At 40.7% G+C, this 22,567-nt stretch overlaps 2 protein-coding genes across 4 annotated transcripts in view; both read right to left on the bottom strand.

The window, feature by feature from the left end:
- LOC101155012 (NACHT, LRR and PYD domains-containing protein 12) overlaps window positions 1–22,567 on the bottom strand; it is a 211,805-nt gene that overhangs the window by 128,532 nt on the left and 60,706 nt on the right. Inside the window, exon 12 of one of the 3 annotated variants that reach the window (XM_078934183.1) lies at window positions 12,502–22,345. The exons of the other annotated variants lie outside the window; for them this stretch is intronic. Coding sequence (XP_078790309.1) covers window positions 22,339–22,345 — 7 coding nt within the window. The 3' untranslated portion in view covers window positions 12,502–22,338. Of the gene's footprint in view, window positions 1–12,501; window positions 22,346–22,567 lie in introns of those variants that run through there. 3 annotated transcript variants of the gene reach the window in all.
- LOC111948674 (uncharacterized) lies at window positions 1,850–7,790 on the bottom strand. The gene is made up of 2 exons (XM_023962753.2): window positions 7,259–7,790; window positions 1,850–3,353 (listed from the first exon to the last, which is right to left on the bottom strand). Exons 1-2 carry the CDS (start codon window positions 7,491–7,493, stop codon window positions 2,368–2,370), a joined length of 1,221 nt encoding a protein of 406 aa, XP_023818521.1. The 5' UTR covers window positions 7,494–7,790; the 3' UTR covers window positions 1,850–2,367.

Below are 22,567 nucleotides of genomic sequence, written 5' to 3'. Positions count from 1 at the left end.
AAAGGAAAGAAATTATCAAAGTTGACCATGAATAAAGTGAAAACAGCACAATAACAAAAAAGACATTTTTGTGAAAAATGCCAGTTTCGGGTATTGAACCAGTGAGCTTCTGCACCACAGAAAGAAGCAAAGGTTTTCAAGGATTCCCCATATATTTAAAAGGAGGCAAAATCCTGGAAATCTTGGAATATCTTGAAAAGTTCAATGATTTGAAGGACCAAAAGTCATAACTGAAAAAAGCTGAACATTTTTTTAGTTGGATGGTTAAAATAGCTGAAGAATTTTAGAAGGAGTTGAACACCAAAAAAAATGGTGTAAGGAAACCAATAGGACATGAAAATATTTGACAATCCACTTAATGAGAAGCTGCAGAAATACTGAAATCCATCAGATTGTAAAAACGTAGAGGTGGTCCTTTGATGATGATGATGTGATGAAGATCAGACGCTGATGTCACTGATGTTCTGGCTGTTGATGGGCTGGATGTGGGTCCTGGTGGTGCTGAAGAATGAAAGATCCTTCTACCTGCAGTCATTCCTGAAGGAAGCTGATTGCAGCTGTTCTCTCCTGACAGATGGAATGATGGGAAATGAAGTTCATGTTGAAGTGTGGTCCAAGCAGAACAGAAAGGTCTCACCTCAAAGTCAGGACTTGGATCAGCTGCTGTTCTCTGGGAGCGTGCACGTGCTGCTGCATGTGCTTCTGTCATGGCGTTCTGGATGAGCTGCTGAGGTCTGTTTGCATCAAGACTCTCAGCTGCTTTAGTCAAACTGCTGAGCGATGGAACAATGGAGCCGTTTCTGAAGGAAGAGGATCAAACATGATGCTCTGCATCCGTTTGCTTCAGGAAGTGGAGGTTTTTTAGAGTCTCCAGACTGTTTCTGAACGGCCAAAGAAAAGCAGCTGATGTGGTTCTGTCTCCTACCAGCAGGGAGCGCTCTCAGCCGGACAGAACAGATCCTCAATGCTGCTCTGAGAAGGACTCTTCTGTTCCAGAAGCAGAGACTGTTCACATCCAGGAGAATCTGGACTCCAATGAATCCCAGAGAATCTCCTCTCTGCTGTTTGGACACTTTGACCAGCAGAGGGCAGCAGAACTTTCAGCAACTCTGGATCTGATCCCACAAAAACAATCCATTGATCAGTGGCGGTTCTACCCTGAATTACTCCTCGCGCCCCTTCCCTTGTCCTTCACACACATTATGCGTCTACTTCTCAAAGACAGGAAAGAAAGCACACAGCTGTGGGGCGGGGGTGCTGCTAGGTTTCAGGCTGTTACAAACTCTGTGACATAAGTAAACCAATAGTGGTGCATAAATTATTTTACAAGGGCTGAGCCGCCGGCGCCGCCCCCCTTCCTTTTTGCGCCCCGGGCCATCCTGTATTGCCCGTGCCTAAAACCACTACTGCCATTGATTATCAGATTTCAGTATTGGATTCCTGAATATTTGAAGGATCACCAATCATGACTTTTTCTGATACATCCAGATGGAGTATTTTAACAAAGAAATTAGATCAGAAGAAGGGAGTGAAAAAAATCCAGGCATAGAGGGAATAATTGGAGCGTACCATCAAAAAACATCTAAAATTATTTCAAAACTGTACACCAGTCTCATTTCGTGTCAGAAAAACACATCTTTATATGTTAAAGAAAAGTAGGAAAAGAAAATGACAGATACCATATTTTCATGACCATAGGGATTATAGGGCGTAGTGTCAGTACTGGGTGCTTTTTCTGTATTTGACACATAGAAAAAGCACATCGGGTTTTAGGGTGCGGGCAGGTTAAAACATACCGCTAAAACATGCATACTAGTGTGTGTTTTAAAAAAGGCAGCAGGAGCGAAACTGAGTAAGTTGTGATTTATTTTTCATTTTTTCCAGTCATCAATCAGCATCCAAAAATCCATCAAAGTTCTCATCTTCTGTATATGAAATGAACAGCTGGGCTAAATTTCTATCAAACACCTCAGCTTCCCTTTCGTCATCGTCAGAGTCCGTCTCGTTGCCGTGCGGCTCCTCATGAATGATGCCAGCTTTTGTGAAAGCTCCAAGAACAGTTGAAGCAGACACGTTAGCCCAAACATCTACAATCCATTCACAAATTGTGGCGTAACTCGTCTTTACGTACACCTCACTCAGCCAATCTTTCATCTTCTCCTCATCCATCCAGCCCTTTTCATTGGCCTTAACGATGACTCCAGCTGGAAACTTCTCTTTAGGTATAGTCTTCCTCTTAAAAATCACCATAGGTGACAGTTTCTGTCTATTAGCATGGCAGCCAAGCACAACAGTAAAAGCCGACCTTTCATGTCCCTTGAGTGTATCGCTACCGTGCCGGTCCCCTTCTACTCACAACAGTGTGACTCAACGAGATGTGAAAGGTGAGTGACATCTCGTCCATGTTGGTGATGGTGGTGATGTGTTTGTCGGTGATATTTTCACTGTACTAGGAGGGGAAGGTGGACAGCTTTTATTGTAATCCGTTGGAAGTTGCTGCGCCACCGTAGTCCTTGCCCGGATGGAAAGATGATGGCGTTTCATAAAACGAAAGCACCAAGACGGACCTCCACGAAAATGTTCAATTTTCATTTCCTCTGCAAGCGCTGCTGCTTTCAGTCGAATGGTGACTGTAGAAACGTTTCTCCCAGCTTTTCTCTGACCATGAACCCATCGCTCGAGACGATCTTCCAACTTGGGCCACCTCGCCTTGTTTCCACGGAAACTCAGCTGCGTCTTTTTAACTTGTTGGAGTTTGTTTTCCTGCTTCCTCCACTTGCGAACCATGGATTCATTAATCTTGAATTCTCTCGCCGCTGCTCGATTCCCATGTTCCTCCGCGTAGCTGATAGCTTTTAGTTTAAACTGTGCTTCATAAGCGTGTCTTTTTGCAGGTGGCATTTTCAGGGTTGAAAAAATGATGTGATCACTGTTCTCTTGATCTGACTCTCCATCTGTAGTTGATTCTTCATGTTGGTTTCCTTCTTCATCCTGACTATCAGTGACATTGAAGCTCTGCTGATTGTTTAGATCTGCTTCACTGTTCTCATCTTCCTCATAAATAGGAATCTCCATCAAGGTATCAGTCTCCTGCTTCAGATCAAGCTGCTCTTCATCCTGACTGATACAGAGTTCCTCTGGTTCCTGTTTAATCGGGGAAGGTCTTATTTCTCCCGATTCTTCTTTAGTCTGTGGAGGTTTTAGTTCCTGCAGTTTGTCTTCAGGCTGTGGAGTTGCTGGTTCCTCCTGCTCATCTTTAGTTTGTGGAGGTTCTGGTTCCTCTTGTTCCACTCTGAAGTTCCTCTGCTGGTTACAGAGACCCTTCTCTTCAGTCACCCAACGCTGGGGGAGGACTGCAGGGACACAAACACAACAAGAAGCCTTTTATATATTTACAGGACTATTGTGGATTGTCAAGCATCGATAAAGAAGTTCCAATGTATGGACAAAAGTCCTCAAGGACTGGGGGGTATTCCAGGAAACATGTTTAAACTACCTTGACTTTAACCCTGAACTCTGGCTGAAATCCGTCTTAACTTGCTTACTCTGGGTATGTCGGTTCCATAAGACCCGATATGAGTTCTTGGTAACCCTGGATTAATGCGTGTGCACGTCAAGTACATAAAGACATTCTCAATGGATCGCCGATTTGCCAGAATCACCATGGAAACGCGTGGTGGAAAAAAAGAGAGCACTATGCTTTAGTGAGATGGAGTCAGAGATTTTAATGATGGTGTATGAAGATTATAAAACCATCAATAAAGTAATACAGCTGCATCAGCAAAAGAAAGAGTTTCTGCTTGGAGAAAAATAACGTACAAAGTAACACACGAGTTTCTGATCTTATTTCTATTTTCATTGTGACACATATATATATAACTTATCCAACTTAAACAATTTACTTCAGATGGTAACAAGTACTTGAGTTAAATTTATTCAACCTAATTTCTTATGTCTATCCAACTCCATAACTGTTTTTACAACTCAAATTTACAGATTTATCTAACTTTATGTCATATTACTCCAATTCAATTATATCTTTTTCTTACATTTATTGTACTTATTGAACCTTCATATGTCTAAGTTTGAGGCAGCAGATATTCTCATTTATATAACATTAACATGAATGTTACTGTGTGTATTTGCAGCATGAAGCAAGCATACATTTATTGTAACTTTAAGTTTAACTTCGGCTCTTGACATATTCTTTAATCCTGGTGTTGCTAAATAATCTCATTATCCTCTCCCTCCCTCCCACTAATGGGGCAGAAAGAATAAAACATAAAACGATAAAATAACTCAACAAAACACAGTAAAACCGCTTGACAACTAAAAACATTTGGTCAAAAACCCACACTTAAACCCAAATCCGACCACACAAGCAAATGGAATGTGATCCCACAATTCCTTGCAATGCTGATCTATCAGCAGCACCAGTTACACCTACTTAATTTAATTAATTCGAATGAAAGTAAAATAACTGTCTGATAACTATATGTTACTTTTAAGATGACTTAACAAAAAAATATTTATCTTAACTGAAGCAAATAAGTTAGATCAAAGTCAAAAAGTTTATTTTTCCAACATCCATATGTGGTCTTATCACCCTCTCACGGTGGAAAAAGTATTATCTGAGCTTCTTCATCCACTAAATCATCTTCAAACGGACACACCATGCTGCTTCACCTCTCTGAAAATAAACTAACTTTCAGCTAAACCTGCTCCAGACCAGGTTATGTTCAGACCACAAGTTGCTATGGCAACTTAACATACCCTGAAACATACCTCCATTTCTGGAACAGAAAGCTGAGGTTATCAACTTCCTTAGCGTAAAACTTACTGTGGTAACAAGCAAAACCTGCTTTTTGGAGTACCTCCCTGGCAAGGGACCAGAGACAGAGATCTTATTATAGCAGCAGTCCCTGACTGCAAGGACCATATTGTTTTCGCAGTTGGAACGATTTCGGTGTGTTTCAGTGAAAATGTGACCCCCACTGCATACTCGGAAAGTCATCAAAATGTGCACACACCTGGGATAAATTGAAAATGAATTTTCCAGAAAGGTCAACGTCACCCCCACAAAGACGATGACATCACAGCTAAGTGATGTCATCGTCTTTGTGGGGGTGACGTTGACTTTTCTGGATAATTCATTTTCAATTTATCCCAGGTGTGTGCACATTTTCCGATAAGAAAAAATGAATGGGCCTAAAATCGCGTAGGGGGCCTAAAAAACATTATTTCAAAATACAGTTACAAAACCAAAACACGTGCTGGGATATATCTTAACTAAGAAAGTTTTGAAATCATCATCAGATGGCCACACGACCAACGGCTTGGCGGACATTTTGTGGCAAACTCTGAGAATTGGCGATTTTTGTGTTTTTCCAAAATATGGGAAAATGACTTTTGTTTAAGCGATATTCACGAAATTGCACACACTTGCTGCCAGCTCCAGTCTACAAACTTCACAGAAGTGTCGTTGACCTTTGACCCTGGGAAAAGGCCACCATCTTGCATTTTGAAAAAAAAAAAGCACCTTTAGCACCAGATACATCGAAACCTCATCCTAGCGATTTTTACCGACCATATCATAACTTCTCAGGCATCCACAGCTGACTGGAGTCTGGAAAAAACAAACTGCACCCTTGCTTATCCTAATTGTTGCTATTGTCATTGTCACTTTTGCACATTTGCACTTTTACAACTGCCACTCGACATCTTGTGTTTTTGTGTGTATGATGTGAGTGAATTGTTTTGTTTCCTCTATACATTTGGCATTTGGAGCAGACACCAAAGAAAGAATTTCATTGTGCAGGGAAACCCGTTTCTTTACTGTGCATATGATAATAAACCCTTTGAATCTTGAATCTTGAATCCATAGCAAGGTACTGTGGACAAAATGTTGGAATTAAAAGTTCTAGATTTTGAACCGCGTGTCGATGGCAAATTTGAAACTATTGTGATCTTAGCAAGCTCGCAAGATTTCAATTGGAATGTCATGAAAATTAAATATGCGATTCCTTGGCCCACGCTGAACAAAATCATGTATCATACGACAAGATCGATAAAGGAATGTGGGCTTGGTAAGCAAAAAAACCATAGGAAAAAAAATAGTTAAAAAATACATTTCTGTTTTTTTTTTTTCTACAATCGGCTAGCGAAACTGATGTAACCTTGTCGGGGTTTCCAAACAAAGTTTTCAAATCATTACGGGATGGTGACACGACCTACGGTTTGGCGGCAATTTTATGTACAAATTTTGCAATTTCGCGTTCAAACATAATATGGGAAAAAGGAACATTTTTTTCAAGCAATTTTCATGAAATTTCACGCACATGTCTCGAGGGTAAGTCTACAACCACCTCTGGAGTTTCGTCAACCTTTGACTTCAGGAAAAGGCTACCATCTTAAATAAAAAAAATGCACATTTAATTTGCCTTTGACCTGCTTCTCATTTTTTTTTAAATCCGTGCAGTATAACTTCCGAAATGTAAAGTTATTAAGTTGATGTGTAATTTTGACACTAGACTATTTTTATATCTGTTTTTTATTATCCCTTGCAAAATTCATGACAGAATAACAGCAGATAAACAATAATCAAGAACTTTTAACAAATATTTTTTTGTATTTTACCCATTATTTTTTATATTTCATCAAACTATTAACACTATTTTTTTTACTTAATTCGTCATGTGTTTTCACATTTGACTTCAGTTTAAATTAGATCTGCCACATGGTAATTCATATTTTATATTTATATATACATCTATCCCTCTTGATTCCAGATTCTGTGCTCCTCACTGTACTTGATGTAGATCAAGCTGAAGATTAACTCAGCCCCAAAACATCTGTTTAGCTTTGAATTCTGTCTCTATTCTAGTCATAAGTGGTGTTTATTTGATCATATGGAAGTGAATATAGATTTGACATAAGATGTGATTTGTTTATTGTAGTTCTTTTCAATAGCTTTGTAATGATGCCTCCCATTCTTGAATTGGAAAAAGAATAAGAAGGTTATGACACTTTGAACCCTCCCGCCCTTGTTTTGGGTCACAAAAATTGTACAACTTTGTTGTTTATTTGGGAAATAAAAATCGGACAAAATTTGCACACTTAAAGTGTCATAACTTTCTATCTGGATGATCTGTATGTCGTTGGAAAGCTCCTTAAGGCCTTTCCAATTGCATAATAAATTTGAGATTTTAGATACGTCCCACTCAAGGGGCTCCTCTCCTTTGTTGAAGTGAACATATACCTATGTGGTGGAGTTGAACCTGCGGGTTCCAGCTGATATTCAGCAGTCTGCGCTGACGACAGAGCTCCTGCTCGTACTGGACGATGGTTCCTTCACAGAGTCGGAAGATTTCTTCAGCAGCAGCAGCTAGTCGCTCGCTGATCAACTCTCTCAGAGACTGAAGGGAAGGCACGGTTCTTTCTTCAGCAGCAGGAACTTGTTCGCTGACGGAACCTTTCTGAGGTTCTGAAGACATGGTTCCTGCTCCGATCTTCAACTCCAAACTGCCACAAACACCGCTTCACCGCAGGTCCGACCGTCTGCTGCTAGTAAGGCTAGTCTCACAATCACAGCAATCCACGTTGTCTTTCCGTTCAACACTTCTTCACTCATTTACGACACTTTGGAAAATGCTGAGAGTTCCCACACGAACCACGTATCGTCCTTTCTGTCCAGAAACCTCACAAACGTCCCAACAAAACACTACCGTCCTCTCAACACAAGCTAACGCTGCTAGCCTGCTAACAAGCTAACACTGCTAGCGCCTCGTGCTGTTTACTTCCGGGTCATGTGCAATAACTTTATTTAAAAAGAAACATAAACTGCGTAAGTGGACCTCAATATGGTTTAAAATGCACCCAATGTTTTTAAAAAGACTTTTAAATTATGAGACAATCGAAAACAACAGTTTGGGGCAAAGTATATGAGCACTGTTATGACATCATCACGTTGTATCTAATTGTAGTCTTCAGATTTGACTATAAAATGCATCTCTGACTAAGTAGACTTAAATTTATTTGTTTAAGGTTTTCCTGGACTATAGTAATGAATAAAGCAATCTTTGAAGTGAACAAAGAAGTATAACAAAGACAAACAATAATTGTGAAATAAAGGAGTGGAAAAATCAATAGAGTATTTTCCTTCATTTCAATATTTATTAGATTAGCAAATTCATAAAGCAAAAAAATGACATTTAACATTATAAAAGCAAACACATTTGACCAACATACTAAAACAAGATTTACAAGATTTTAAAACTGTTTCTGGTTTCTGTTTCTTTTACAAAGACTTACAATAAAAAAAAAACTGTTGAGATTATAAAAAGAAACTGTTTACTTAACGTTGAGATGAAATAAACACAGAATCTTTTATTTTTGGTTTTCTGCCTTAACTTTGTAATAAATATTATATTACATCTACGGCAGCGAGACATGGAGCAGCTACACGAGGCATTCACTTGAGGAGCTTGTGGCGCGTGCTGCAGATGAAGTGGCAGGACAAGGTCCCAAACACCAAGGTGCTGAAACGAGCCAACATGACCAGCATGCCGCAACACTCAGTGAGAGACGTCTGAGGTGCCTTGGCCATGTCATGAGAATGGATGCAGGCTACATTCCCAAAGAGCTCCTCTATGGCGAGCTGGTTAAAGGCCAAAGAACAAGAGGGCGTCCCAAACTGCAAGACATCTGTCAGAAGAACATGAGGCGGTGCTCTATCAACCCCAACTCATGGGAAAGTCAAGCAGACGATCTCCCCTTCTGGTGACTTGCAGTCAGGCAGGGTTCAGCAGACACAGAGGCCGAGCGGAACGAGAATTCTGCCCAGAAAAGAACCAGGAGGAAGCAGCAGCAGCAGCTGCAAGAGCCATCAGCCTTCACCTGTACCAAGTGAGGCAGGGACTGCCATTCCAGAATCGGAGTGCACAGCCATTCCTGGTGGTGCAGGTAGATCCACAATATTATTATTTAATACTACGTTGAATATTATAAAACAATAAACCAATTATTTTCATTGTTGTCTTTTTCTTTTCATGGATGATTGCAATGCTAGAGTTAAAAAAAATGCTCTGATAGGTTTTTCAGTATGAGGTTGAAGGTTGAAAATGAAGGACTTAAAATACTGTAAAAAAATACCATGGATAAATATACAGTACACAAAGTAATATGTTTAATAGAGAATCAGAATTTTCATACAAATATGTTGCTTCTAATTAGTGATGTTTTGCTTTCCTGAACAAATCAGCTCTTTTTGATTCTTCAAGCTAAACCGGATTAGACTTGGTTTGACTTTGGATGAGATCCATTTTTATTTCTCGCAGTTCCTAAAAGCAGCCAGCAGGAGTCTCCCTTCGCACTTCTTCCGACATCTATATGCTGAATAGAAGAAATAGGTGCTGAAGATGTCAGGTTTGCCACTGGAGGGCAGCACAGCAGCTCTGATCAGAGATTTGCTCTCTTGTCCAACAAAACCACCTTCCTGTGCTCCTTGTTTCTTCTGTCATCTGATCAGATGAAGCAGCATGACCTCCACGATGAGCTGACAGCTCCATGTGTGTCACATGACTGACCAACGTCTGGATGGGATCTGGATCAGCAAAACTCAGGGATCTGGAGTAGAGCTTCTGCTGTTCATGGAGTCGTGTCCCTCTGTTCTTGGAAAGGAGAGACGTGCAGAGAACTTTTCCCATTTCCACTCCCTCCTTTCAGCTGCTGTCCACTGTTCCCCTCTGAATCAGGAGGGAGGAGCTCTCATCTGTTCTGCCCAACCCCATCTAGAAAGACCTCAGCACCACCTACCCACTTGGAAAGCTTTTGAATATTTTTAAGAATGAGTCATACCATTTCTATGCTGATGATATTCAGCTGTACTGCTACTTCAATGACTCAGAACTTCTAGATTACTACTAGAACTACTAGATTGCCTTGTCTGTGTTAAGGGATGGCTCACAATTAACAGTCTCCAGCTAAACCCAGAAAAGACGGAAACACTAATAGTTTCCCTAGAAAAACCAATCTCAATAATTTCCCAGCTGGTTCTTTGAGCTCCTCTGTCCAGCCCTGCATCAGAAATCTTGGTGTCTGGTTTGACCAGTCAATGTCTTTGGACAGTCATTCCAGCCTTTTAATTAGAAATTGTCATTATCATTTACGTAACATAGCAAAACTGCGGGCTGTTTTATCTAACTCAGTCTTGGAAATGCTTTTCCATGCTTTTATTTCTCTTTCGTTTATATTATTGTAATTCTCTTTTTACTTGTTTTAATGAATCTGTTCTTAACCGTCTTCACTTAGTTCAAAACACTGCTGCAAGGCTTTCAACAGGATCGGACAAAAGGGCACACATTACCCCCATTTTATCCTCCTTGCACTGGCTCCCAATCAAATGGCGTATTGATTTTAAAATTTTCAATCAATCAATCAATTTATTATTTGTATAGCACTTTTTAAGCAGAAGCAACCAAAGTGCTTAACATAAAATCACATAAAATCAGAGACAATATGACACAATAAAGAATCAATAAATGCAATAATACAATAAAACATTAAAAGAATAAAATTAACAAGCCGACCCACTAAATCCGCTCACTGGAGTTAAAAGCCTGGCTAAAAAAATTATTTTTTAAAAGTGACTTAAAATCACTGACGGTTCTGGCTGACCTCACAGAGAAGGGGAGAGCATTCCAGAGTTTAGGACCTGCAACTGAAAAGGCTCTGTCTCCCCGAGTCACAAGCCGAGTCCTGGGAACCATTAAAAGCATTTGATCTTCAGATCTTTGGACTCGACATGGACGATATAGATGTAACAGCTCAGAGACATACAGCGGTGCCAGACCATTCAAACATTTAAAAACCAAAAGTAAAATCTTAAAAGTGATCCTAAAAGACACTGGCAGTCAGTGAAGAGAGCGTAAAAGTGGAGTTTTATGTCACACTGTCTGGTCCCTGTTAACAGGCGGGCCGCCGAATTCTGAACCAGCTGGAGACGGCGGAGCAGAGACTGGTCAATACCACTGTAGAGAGAGTTACAGTAGTCCAGTCTGGAGAAGATCAAGGCATGAATCACTTGTTCCACAGCATGAGGAGGTAGATATGGCTTATCTTTACTTATTAGCCTCAAGTGATAAAAACTAGACTGGACTACTGCACTGACCTGCCTGTCAAATTTAAAATGCCTGTCAAGGTTTACCCCAAGATTCCTAATAAAAGGAGCATCTGAGGGGTCCAGGGGGCCAACAGTACTACTGCAGCCTGTCAGCAAGTCAGTCTTTCCAAAAACGAACACCTCTGTCTTGTTTTTGTTGAGACAGAGGAAGTTCAGCTCCTTCCAGGATTTGATTTCTGCCAAGCACTTCTGTAAATTGTCCAGACCCTCAGCTCCTCCAGACTTTAAGGGAACATAGATCTGGATGTCGTCGGCATAGCAGTGGAAGGAAACATTATATTTCCTAAAAATGGACCCCAGTGGCAGCAGACAGAGCGAGAATAAAAGAGGGCCTAAAACTGAGCCCTGGGGTACACCATGCTTGAGTGGAGCTTCCGGAGAAGAGTACTGTCCAACTTGGACAGAAAAACTCCTACCACATAAATATGACTTGAACCAACTGAGTGCTGTGCCCTTCACACCAACAGAGTGCTCCAGTCTGGATAATAAAACACTGTGATCCACTGTGTCGAAAGCAGCAGTAAGATCTAAAAGAATTAAAACAGTGGAGGCCCCAGAATCAACAGCCAAAAGCAGGTCATTGCTCACCCTGAGCAGAGCGGTTTCAGTGCTATGACAAGATTTAAAACCAGACTGAAACTTCTCAGAGATATCATGTTTTGTTAGACGGTCCTGTAATTGAAAATAAACCACCTTCTCTAGAAATAAAATTTTAGTTTTAACCTATAGAGCTTTAATTGGACAGACCCCAAAATACTAATCAGACTTGATCTGTCCTTACACTCCTGGCCGTGCCCTCTGATCTTCAGATCAAAATCTTTTAAGATTTTTAAGACCAAATATAAAACCAGAGGAGTCTGGTCGTTCCAGGCAATAGCCCCCAGACTCTGAAATGCCCTCCCTCTGTCCCTTCGTGTGGCTGACACCATTGATTATTTTACAAGTAAACTGAAGACACTTTTATTCAAAAATGCTTTTAGCTGACTGGTTTCATTGTTATTTTTATTCCAAGTTTATTGTTCTTCAATTTAGTTTTACTCTACGTCATATTCAATTGATTGTTTTTCTGCCTTTACTGTATTGTCTGTATTTTATTGTTCAGCGCTTTGTGATTTTATCTGTGAAAGGTGATATATAAATAAAACTTACTTACTTATTTACCTGAACATTCCAAAGCTCTTTTCTAACCCATTTCTACTATGAAGGATCCAAACACATGAAGATTAGAACAGCTGGAACAGGATGAGGGGGAAGGGTAAAGATTCAAGTCTGTTTGTGAGTCAAAGATAGAATGAAGACAAACATCAATAGAAAACACAGAGTTGATTCAAAAGAGCATTTATTAGATCCAAACAGGCGGCAGGAATTTTACAGACAGCTTTCAGTTTGAAGCCTTTTGACACTAAGATGAAGTTCTGCAAACGGCCAAAATGCAGGAGGGAGGGACTTTGCTAATGTAAATTATCTGCACAGAGCTTTATGTTTTGGGACTGTTATGAATGGACTTTGGTGAACGTGGAAAAGCAGCATTTGCCTTAAAGAAACAGGCAGTGTCTACGAGAGGAGAGTCTGCCAATGATGCGAAGGCAGCGAGGGCAAACAGCTGATGCTTTAAAAAAATAGAGAGACGAGAGAGAGACCAGGGGGGTATTCCAGAAAGCAGGTTATGCTAGCTCCCAAGATAAGTTTGAGGCTAAGGAAGCCGATAACCTCAGCTGTTTTCAGAGAGGTGAAGCAGCATAGCGTGTCCATTTGAAGATGATTTAGTGGATGAAGAAGCTCAGATAATACTTTTTCCACCATGAGAGGGTGTTAAGACCACATATGGATGTTGGAAAGAGAAACTTTTTTACATTGATCTAACTTATTTATTTGCTTCAGTTAAGATAAATTTTTTTTTTAAGTCACCTTAAAAATAACACATAGTTTTCAGACAATTATTTTCCTTTCATTCAAATTAATTCAATTAAGTAGGTTTAACTTTGGTGCTGCTGTTAGAGCGGCACCGCAAGGGATTCTGGGATATCATTGCCTTTGCCTGTCTGGAGGGATTTGGGTTTAAGTGTGGGTTTTTGACAAAATGTGTTTAGTTGTTTAGCTGTTTTACTGTGTTTTGCCGAGTTATTTTGTCCTACTGAGCTTACGTCTCTGCACCTTGAGTGACAGTGAAGGAGAGGATGAGGAGTTTTTATAGCACTCCTACAAGTACTAACTGTAATGATAATGATGCAAAACTCTTAAATGAATTTTTGCACCGCATTTTTTCCGTCCTTTTTATTGTTATAAAAATGAGCATATCTGCCAGGTCAAACTTAGATATATGAAAGTTCAAGAAATACAATAAATTAAGATGGAAAAAAGATTAATGGATTAATGTGACATTTAGTTAGAGAAATATGTAAATTTGAGTTGCATAAACAATTATTGAGTTTTATAGACATAAGAAATTAGGTTGATTAAATTTAACTAAATTATTTAGTTATTAGCTTATATATATGCCGTCATTAAAATCTCTGACTCCGTCTCACTTCCGTCTCAAGTGTCGTGCTTTCTTTTTTTTTTTTCTCCACACGTTTCCATGGTGACTCCAGAAACCGGCGATCCACTGAAAATGTCTTTATGTACTTGCCTTGCACGTGCATTAACCCAGGGTTACCAAGTCAAGCGTAATTACACCAACTCATATCCGGTCTTTTGGAACCGACATACCCCGAGTAAGCAAGTTCAGGCGGATTTCAGCCAGAGTTCAGGCTTAAAGTCAGGCTAGTTTAAACATGCTTCCTGGAATACCCCCCATACCTGTACAGATCAAACAAAACAGACAACTTGGTGACATGCAGTTCCCTGGATTAACACATGGGGTCGCAGTATCCTGTTCAACAGAAAACCGGGAAACTTTCCATATTGTGTCTTTTACAAACTTATAACTGTAGGAGCCATAATGAAAGTGGCACAGGTGAAGCGCTGCGTCGTCAGCCAGGTTGTGGGTCTGTCACTGGGGGCGTGTGTGGCACGCAGTTTGAAAGGTGCTCACTTACTCGCGGTGAGGGATGTGAATGGATGAGGAAGTGGGGTGAGCCGCGGTGATCACATAATTTGTTGACCGCGTCACTTGAGTGGTTTTGGAAGTCTGTCACTGCTGGAATATTTAATTTATCAATCGTTTGGACTGTATTGATTGCAAACCTGCAGAAGAAAATAAATACTTCGCAGCCAGGCAGACGTTTGGGACTTTTCATTGGAACGCGCGTCGGACAAAGAAGCCGCAGCTTAGCTCACGGCGGCCCTCAACGCTGTTTAGCCGCAACATTAAAGTCAACAAATTGTGACTCTCAGAGACATTGATTGGTGGAATTATTACCCTGGAGTTTATGGAGATCATTCGATCGCTTTTGGAATTAGAAGCTACTGAATGTGCGACGGGATTGGAGCGCAGCAGCCCACTACGTTCATTCATCAATGGTTTGGTACGGCGTTCATTCATAAAATCGTTGGACCTGAGGTATGGAAACACACACAACAGATGCATGCGCCTGAAGAGAGTAAGCCCTGGCTGCAGCCTGCAGAATGGGTCAACATAGTGGAATGCTTTGAACGCAGAGGAATGTGAACACGCTGTGGAATGTTAACCCCGCCCACATTGAGCCCGTCTGCTGTGGAATGTTAACCCCGCCCACATTGAGCCCGTCTGCTGTTGAATGTTAACCCCGCCCACATTGAGCCCGTCTGTTGTGGAATGTTAACCCCGCCCACGCTGAGCCCGTGCATTTGATTCACCTTTGTCACAGCAGTTGTGATTGCAGGAAAGGGGAAGAATCAGTGGAGCACATTTTGTGTCATTGTGAATTGTATGAGGAAGAAAGAGAACAGAGGGAGGAAAATTTGAATGGTGCAATTATTTTTATGTATCACTCAAAAAAATGATTCAAGCCCCTCTTTCATGTAACACAATAAAATTCTGTTTGTTTTATTGAAAAATATTTATTTTAAAAGATTGTATCTACATTTAATTGACCTAACACAAAATGTATAAATAGTTTCCCCTATAACTCCAGTAATCCAAAATAATTGAGTTCAAGTAAGGGGCATGCTGTTGAATGCTGTTTTCATGTTTCTCTTTGTTCTTTTTGCCGTCTCACGGCTACAATTTTCCCCCTATTTTAACCATTGAACTTTTAAAATGTTCAACTCCTTCATCTAATGTAATGCCTGGTATGACTATTAGTCCTTCAAATCCTTCGACTTTTCAAAAGTGAAAACTTTAGATCGTTTTTTCACGTAAAAAACGAAACTGTGGCATGAAATCGTTTCAACTCGGCTTCTCCCAATAAGACAATACACGAAGAGCGTCATTTATAGAAATAAGGAATCTATTCACTGATACCGGCGGCCTCATTTCACCACCGGAGCTATAGCTCAGTGGCTTAGATAGGGGGTTTATAAATCAGAGGTTATGAGTTTGCGTCTGGCATTAGACCGCTATTGCTTGTTTTTTTTCCTTTGCCTTTCTTGATAAAATTTAGTTCGACTAACTCGATTATATTTCGTTACATGGAAGAATTTTCTTTGAGGTGGGGCTACTCATATTTATTGGATGGAAATCCTGCCCACAATTAAATTGAGTTCATCCAATGAGTTATTTTTTTTGAGTCTGTGAGGCCAGACAAAATTTATTAACTCCCTAATACATGCACATGGAAACTTGTAAAAGGCATAAGAAGACAGGAATCACTGTATAAATTCTCTAATTCAATTAATTTTTTTTTTATTTAGTGCAATGAAAAACAATAAAAAGGGGATCATGAATACAAAGAATGCATTAGGAAAATACTAAACTTTAACAAAACAGACTAAACTAAACTGATATTCCTGCCCTTAGACCCCCCCCCCCCCCCCTTCACGGTAAGGAAAAACTCCTTAAAAACCGGTAGGTGGCAATATTGCACATGGAAACTTGTAAAACCAAAGAAGAAGACAGGCTCAATGTGGGCAGGGTTAACATTCCACAGCGTGTTCACATTCCTCAGCGTTCCAGCATTCCACTATATTGTGCTATTCTGCAGGCTGCAGCAAGGGGTAGTTGCCTGAAGAAGGACAGTAATGACAACTCATCTTCACGCTTAAACAACAAAATGGAGCCAAACGATTCTATATCACACTCTGATGTTAAAGATAAAGATGAAAAAAGACAGCCAAAGCTCACTGTTAAAGCTTTGGAAAACAAGATTGAAAAGTTACAGAAACACCGCCAACGAAAGATTAATGAAATTAAAACTGTAATCAGAAACTTCAAAGAATTTATGCAAACTCAAGAAAATGTTAAGATTGTTCAGTCTCACTCTGATAACTTAAAGACATTAATAGAAGATGTTAATCAGCTTCATGAATCTGTCATTCCACTTCTTCCATTAGATGAACAAGAACTGCAAAATAACTGGTTTTCAAGCATTTATAGATTTAATTCTGCGTTTATAGCTGAAGTTGGAAGTTGGCTTTCAAATATTTATGACCAGTCATGTGACCAAAAGGCTTCCACCACAGAAGAAACCTCTCATCCACAGCAGTCTGAGTTATTTGTTGAATCTTCAGTCAAAAAAGCAACAGAGTCATACATTTCTCATGGCTCAAAGAACAGCAATGATGCAATTGATGATGTGAAGCCAAATGACAGTGTTTCCAACATTGGTAGCAGAAGATCAAACAAAAGCCACTCAAGTAGGAGTAGATCATCTCTATCCTCAACATCTTCAGCACGCATTAAAACTGAAGCAGACATTGCTGCATTAATGGCAAGACAGAAAATGTTAAAACAAAAGCATGCTTTAGAAGAGCAAGAGGAACAGCTCAGGAAAAGGAAAGAAGAACTGAGTTTGGAGACTGAAATTGCAGCATCAGTGGCTAAAGTAAAGGTGTACCAGCAGAGCTCAGCTTGTTCTCAAGCAACAGCTGCTTCACGTAACGGATCTGATGGAATGAACTCTTATTTTGAAAGAGAACAAAAGAAAACGCAAACCTTGAATCCTTATTCTAAATCAGTGTTTTTCAACCAGTGTGCCGCGGCACACTAGTGTGCCGTGGGAGATGGTCAAGTGTGCCGTGGGAAATTGCCCTCATTAACTGCACTGACAACATTTCCCATCTCCAGGATTTCAGCTCTTTGTTCATCCAAACAGGTCCTGATAAAACACTGAGTAGTTAAGAATATGAAAGATCTTAAAATTACTTTTTCTTTGTGTTTATTTAATTCTATTAAAGATATTTTGATAATTATGACGGTACCGCGATTTACCTGCAGCTATTAAGTCCCGCCCCTTTAACTGTCTCCGCCAATCATTCTTGAAGGCTTAATCACATGTCATCAGTCTGACCAATCAGAAGTGCTTAAAGTCTTCATTTCCTTGTTCTTAATTCTGCTGATAAAGTCGCTCAGTTCTAACAAAAATACCAGCTAAAGCTCGTCTTTAGCGGTGTAGCTTTCCACAGAGTCCGGTGTCAGACAGTGGAACAAGTGAACAAAACCATGAAGCTCAGAGAAGAGAGTCTTTCTGCCCTTTTTCTGCCGTTTTCACACTACATCTCCCATGATGCATTGGGTTAAAGGGACAGTGCATACTGAGTCGACATTGTGAAACGTCTTGAAACCACAACAAACAAACAGTTTCTAAATTTTCTAATTTAACTTTTATTTCATCTCTTACAAAAAACAGCCGCAACTTCCTGCTTTTTCTGCCACAATTATCACAAAAATCCACGTGAGATTGCGGCAGGGGGAGGGGGGGGCTGTCGATCAATACAGACCATGAATTTCTGCTTCTTTTTTTTTTGGGATGCTGGTGTGCCGCGGGATTTTTGTCAAGGTTAAAGTGTGCCGTGGCTCAATAAAGGTTGAAAAACACTGTTCTAAATCATTTGAGCCTACAGTTATTGAACAACAATATCACAATAGTGTTACAGCATGTCAGCCTCAATCACAGCCAGTCGTCAATACTAAAGTAAATCGAGTGGATACTCAGACTCAAATTACAGGTGTAGATCAGATGAACTCAGTGACTCAACAAAATGAAGCTTATACTATGAATCAGTCTCATCCTCAACCAACACATGAAACGCACCCATCATCAGCTGGTGAAAGTAACCAATTAATATCAGTGTTGGAAAGACAAAATGAAATCACGTCTTTGTTGGTTCATCAACAGTCTGTATTTTCACTCCCAAGAAGAGAGATTCCAGTATTTGATGGTGATCCTCTTCATTACAAGTCTTTCATTAGCGCATTTGAAGACAGCATTGAAGCTAAAACAAACAGTGCCAAGGATTGTTTGTATTTTTTAGAACAGTACACTAGAGGTCATCCTCAAGAGCTAGTAAGAAGTTGTATCCAAATGCCCAGTGATTCTGGATATGTTAAAGCAAAGTTACTACTTCAAGAACATTTTGGCTGCTTAATAAAAATCATTTCTGCATATATGGATAAAGTTTTTTCATGGCCTGCTATAAAATCTGAAGATGTAAAAGCTCAGAGAATGCTGTAATGTTATGGAAGACACTGAATTCATGCACGAATTGGATGTTCCTGGCAATATGCAAGCTATTATCAGGAAATTACCATATAAGTTGAAGGATAAATGGAGACACGTTGTTTGTGACATACAGGAAAGGTTTCACAGAAGAGTCAACCTTCTTGATATTGTTCAGTTTATTGAGAAGCAGGTGAAGATTGAAAGTGAACCACTGTTTGGTGACATTCAAGACTTATCTACTCCAAGGAAGGTTGTTAGAGCTTCAAAGCCACAGCCATGTTCAAAGTTCAAAGGAAGCAGTTTTGCTACCACAGTTGGTGCTACAAAAAGGAAGGTAGAACCTAGAATGGAGAGAGAGAAAGACTTACCTGTTGTTAAAAGCTGTCTTTTCTGTGGATCAGGACATTATTTGGATTTGTGCCCTCTATTGGAAAAGAGAACACATGTGGAGAAAATGACCTTTTTAAAAGAAAAGGGTCTGTGTTTCGGTTGTCTGTGCATTGGGCACATGAGTAAAGACTGCAGGAGAAGGCTGGAATGTAAAGTGTGTGGTTTGAAGCATCCCACAGTGCTGCACATCTTTCCTAAAGAAAAGGAAACTGGTCCAATTCAGAGGAAGGAGAACGCTGAGAGTGCATGTGCGATGGCTTCACTTTCTGTCCAATCTAGTGGTTTAACTGGGGCCGGCGCACATGATTGTACTCTGCCGATTGTAGCAGTTCGAGTTAAATCCAAAAAGAGCCAACAAATGATAATAACATACGCCTTCTTAGACCCTGGTAGCTCTGCATCGTTTTGCACTGATGAACTTATGAGGAAACTAAAGCTAAGTGGGAGAAGAACCAACATCCTTTTAAGAACAATGGGTCAGGAGAAGATTGTTGGGAGTTACATAGTTTCAGACTTGGAGATAGCTGGATTGGATGAAGATATGTTTTGTGAATTACCCGAATTGTACACACAGAGTTGCATGCCTGTACATCGTGATAATATTCCCCATCAAGACGATCTGCTAAAATGGCCACATCTGGCAGACTTAAGAATCACAGAAATCCATTCTGGAATTGATTTGCTTATCGGTGCAAATGTCCCCAGCACTAGAACCATGGCATGTCATACGAAGCAAAGATGGTGGTTCATATGCAGTTAAAACAATCCTTGGCTGGACAGTAAATGGACCTCTAAGAGTTGAAGTTGGTGGAGAAACAAGAAACATACATTGAAGTGTCACTATGAACAGAATATCTGTGTCTAGACTTGATGATCTGTGGCAACAGCAGATGAAAAGGATTTCCCTGAAGGTTCTCAAGATGAGGAGCTTGGATGGTCAAGGGAAGATCATCGTTTCATGGAGATGGTTTCAAAATCCATCAAGCTGAAAGACAACCACTATGTCATTGGACTACCTCTGAAACAGATTGATATGAAGATGCCAAACAATAGGGCAGTAGCAGAACAGCGTGTTTTGATGTTGCAAAAGAGATTTACTAAAGACCAACAATACCATTCTGACTACACAGGTTACATGAATGACATAATGTCTAAAGGCTATGCAGAGAGAGTTCCTGTTGAACAGCTAAATCGTTGTGATGGAAAGGTTTGGTATTTACCACATCATGGAGTTTACCACCCTCAGAAGAAGAAGATTTTATCCAAGTGTATTACTTGTCGCAGACTCCATGCTGCACCAGGCGGTCAGAGGATGGCAGATCTTCCCCTGAGAGGGTACGTCCAGATGAACCTCCCTTTACTCGTGTTGGAGTTGATTGTTTTGGCCCCTTCGAGGTCAAGCGAGGAAGGAGCATGGTGAAACGATATGGAGTCATCTTCACTTGTCTCGCAATAAGAGCTGTACATCTGGAAGTATTGTCATCATTGGAAACGGATTCCTTCATCAATGGCTTCCGAAGGTTTAATGCCAGGCGTGGGCAAGTGTTGGAGCTGCATTCAGATAACGGAACCAATTTTGTTGGGGCTGAATGTGAGTTAAAGGAAGGAGTAAGAAGATGGAATCATTCACAAATCAGCAACACCCTATTTCAGAAGGGAATCAAGTGGATTTTTAATCCCCCCACTGGATCACATCATGGTGGAGTGTGGGAGCGTCTGATCAAATCAGTGCGGAAGGTTATGAACTCTGTCTTAAAGACCCAGAGTTTGGATGAGGAAGGTCTTCATACCTTCTTATGCGAAGCCGAAGCCATCATTAACAGTCGCCCCATAACCAAGGCCTCCACTGATGTTAACGACTTAGAAGCCTTGACCCCAAACCATCTACTTCTCCTAAAATCTAAACCCCTATTGCCACCGGGAGTGTTTTCTCAGCAGGAAGTTTACGCTCGTCGACGATGGAGACAAGTCCAGTACATGCCAGATCTTTTTCGGAAACGCTGGTTGAAGGAGTACCTACCTCAGCTTCAAGTGCGGCAAAAATGGCAGAGCATCCGGAGAAATCTTGTTCCTGGGGACATCGTCATCATCTTGGATGATTCTGCACTTCGCAATTCATGGCTGACTGCTCGAGTTCTGGAGACCGTTCCTGACCGAAGAGGACTTGTGCGACAAGTTCGCATTAAGACTAAGACTAGTTGTCTAAATAGACCTATTACTAAAGTGTGCCTTCTACAGGAAGCAGAGGAGCCATGAAGATCTGAAGAAGACTTTCCATTTAACATTGACTCTTACTGTTGGACTGATTTGAATGATCACTTGGGCTGGGTAAAGCTCACATGGTGGGTTGGTGTTTTGTTACCTTGATAGTTTTGTCTCCTACACATTGAGTAGGTAATTATTATGTTTAATAATTAGGGGCCGGAATGTAGGAGCCATAATGAAAGTGGCACAGGTGAAGCGCTGCGTCGTCAGCCAGGTTGTGGGTGTGTCACTGGGGGCGTGTGTGGCACGAAGTTTGAAAGGTGATCACTTACTCGCGGTAATGCATGTGAATGGATGAGAAAGTGGGGTGAGCCGTGGTGATCACATAATTTGTTGACCGCGTCACTTGAGTGGTTTTGGAAGTCTGTCACTGCTGGAATATTTATTTTATCAATCGTTTGGACTGTATTGATTGGAAACCTGCAGAAGAAAATAAATACTTCGCAGCCAGGCAGACGTTTGGGACTTTTCACTGGAACGCGCGTCGGACAAAGAAGCCGCAGCTTAGCTCCATATAGCTCCAATAACATATCTGCAAAGTTTGCAGTGGACTTAAACAACATTCACCATACAAAGTAACAATTTTGCTTTACCACCATTTTTGTTGCATTTTCAGCAGTAAACAACAAGCTAAATGCAAAATGAAAGCAGAGAACAAACGCATTACCTACTCTCAGCCATCTCAGCGCGAACAGAGAGAAAGGGGGGTGACGCACAAAAACTAGAAAGTCAGTCTACCTTTATTACACACGCACCCGTTTTTCCTAATTTAAGCAGCTAATATTTTAATTGCTGTATTGTACTCGTTATCAACATTAAGTTTGGAAAAGTTGTTACAACTGTCCACTTGAGGCTGAGAGAGACAGTGGAGCTGATCTCAGATCAGTTCCTGCTGCAGCTCTGAAACTCATCTCCACTTCCTCTGATTCCTCCATCACTCTGCTCTCCACCTCCCAGGAACACCGTCCAGGAGGAACATCAGCCTCAGAACCTGCAGAGAGAAAGTGTAGAGTTAGAGATGAAGGAGTGTCGCCTGATCCTGGTCTGTCAGTCAGTGATGCAGCACAGCAGCAGAAAGAGCAGCAGGAGCTTCAGTCCTGTTCAGAGCAGCAGCTTCCTGTCATCTTCACCTGTTGGAGCTTCTGCTGCTCTGATTGGCTGACTGTTGTCCTGAAGCCTGTCATCATTCTCCTCAGAGCTTCACTGAGAAGCT

The sequence above is a fragment of the Oryzias latipes genome, chromosome 2 (genome assembly GCF_053564925.1).
Source record: "Oryzias latipes strain Hd-rR chromosome 2, Olatipes_Hd-rR_3.1".
Classification (NCBI taxonomy): Eukaryota; Metazoa; Chordata; class Actinopteri; order Beloniformes; family Adrianichthyidae; genus Oryzias; species Oryzias latipes.
Note: the sequence above shows the minus strand (reverse complement) of the source record. Positions and strands in the feature narration are given on the sequence as shown.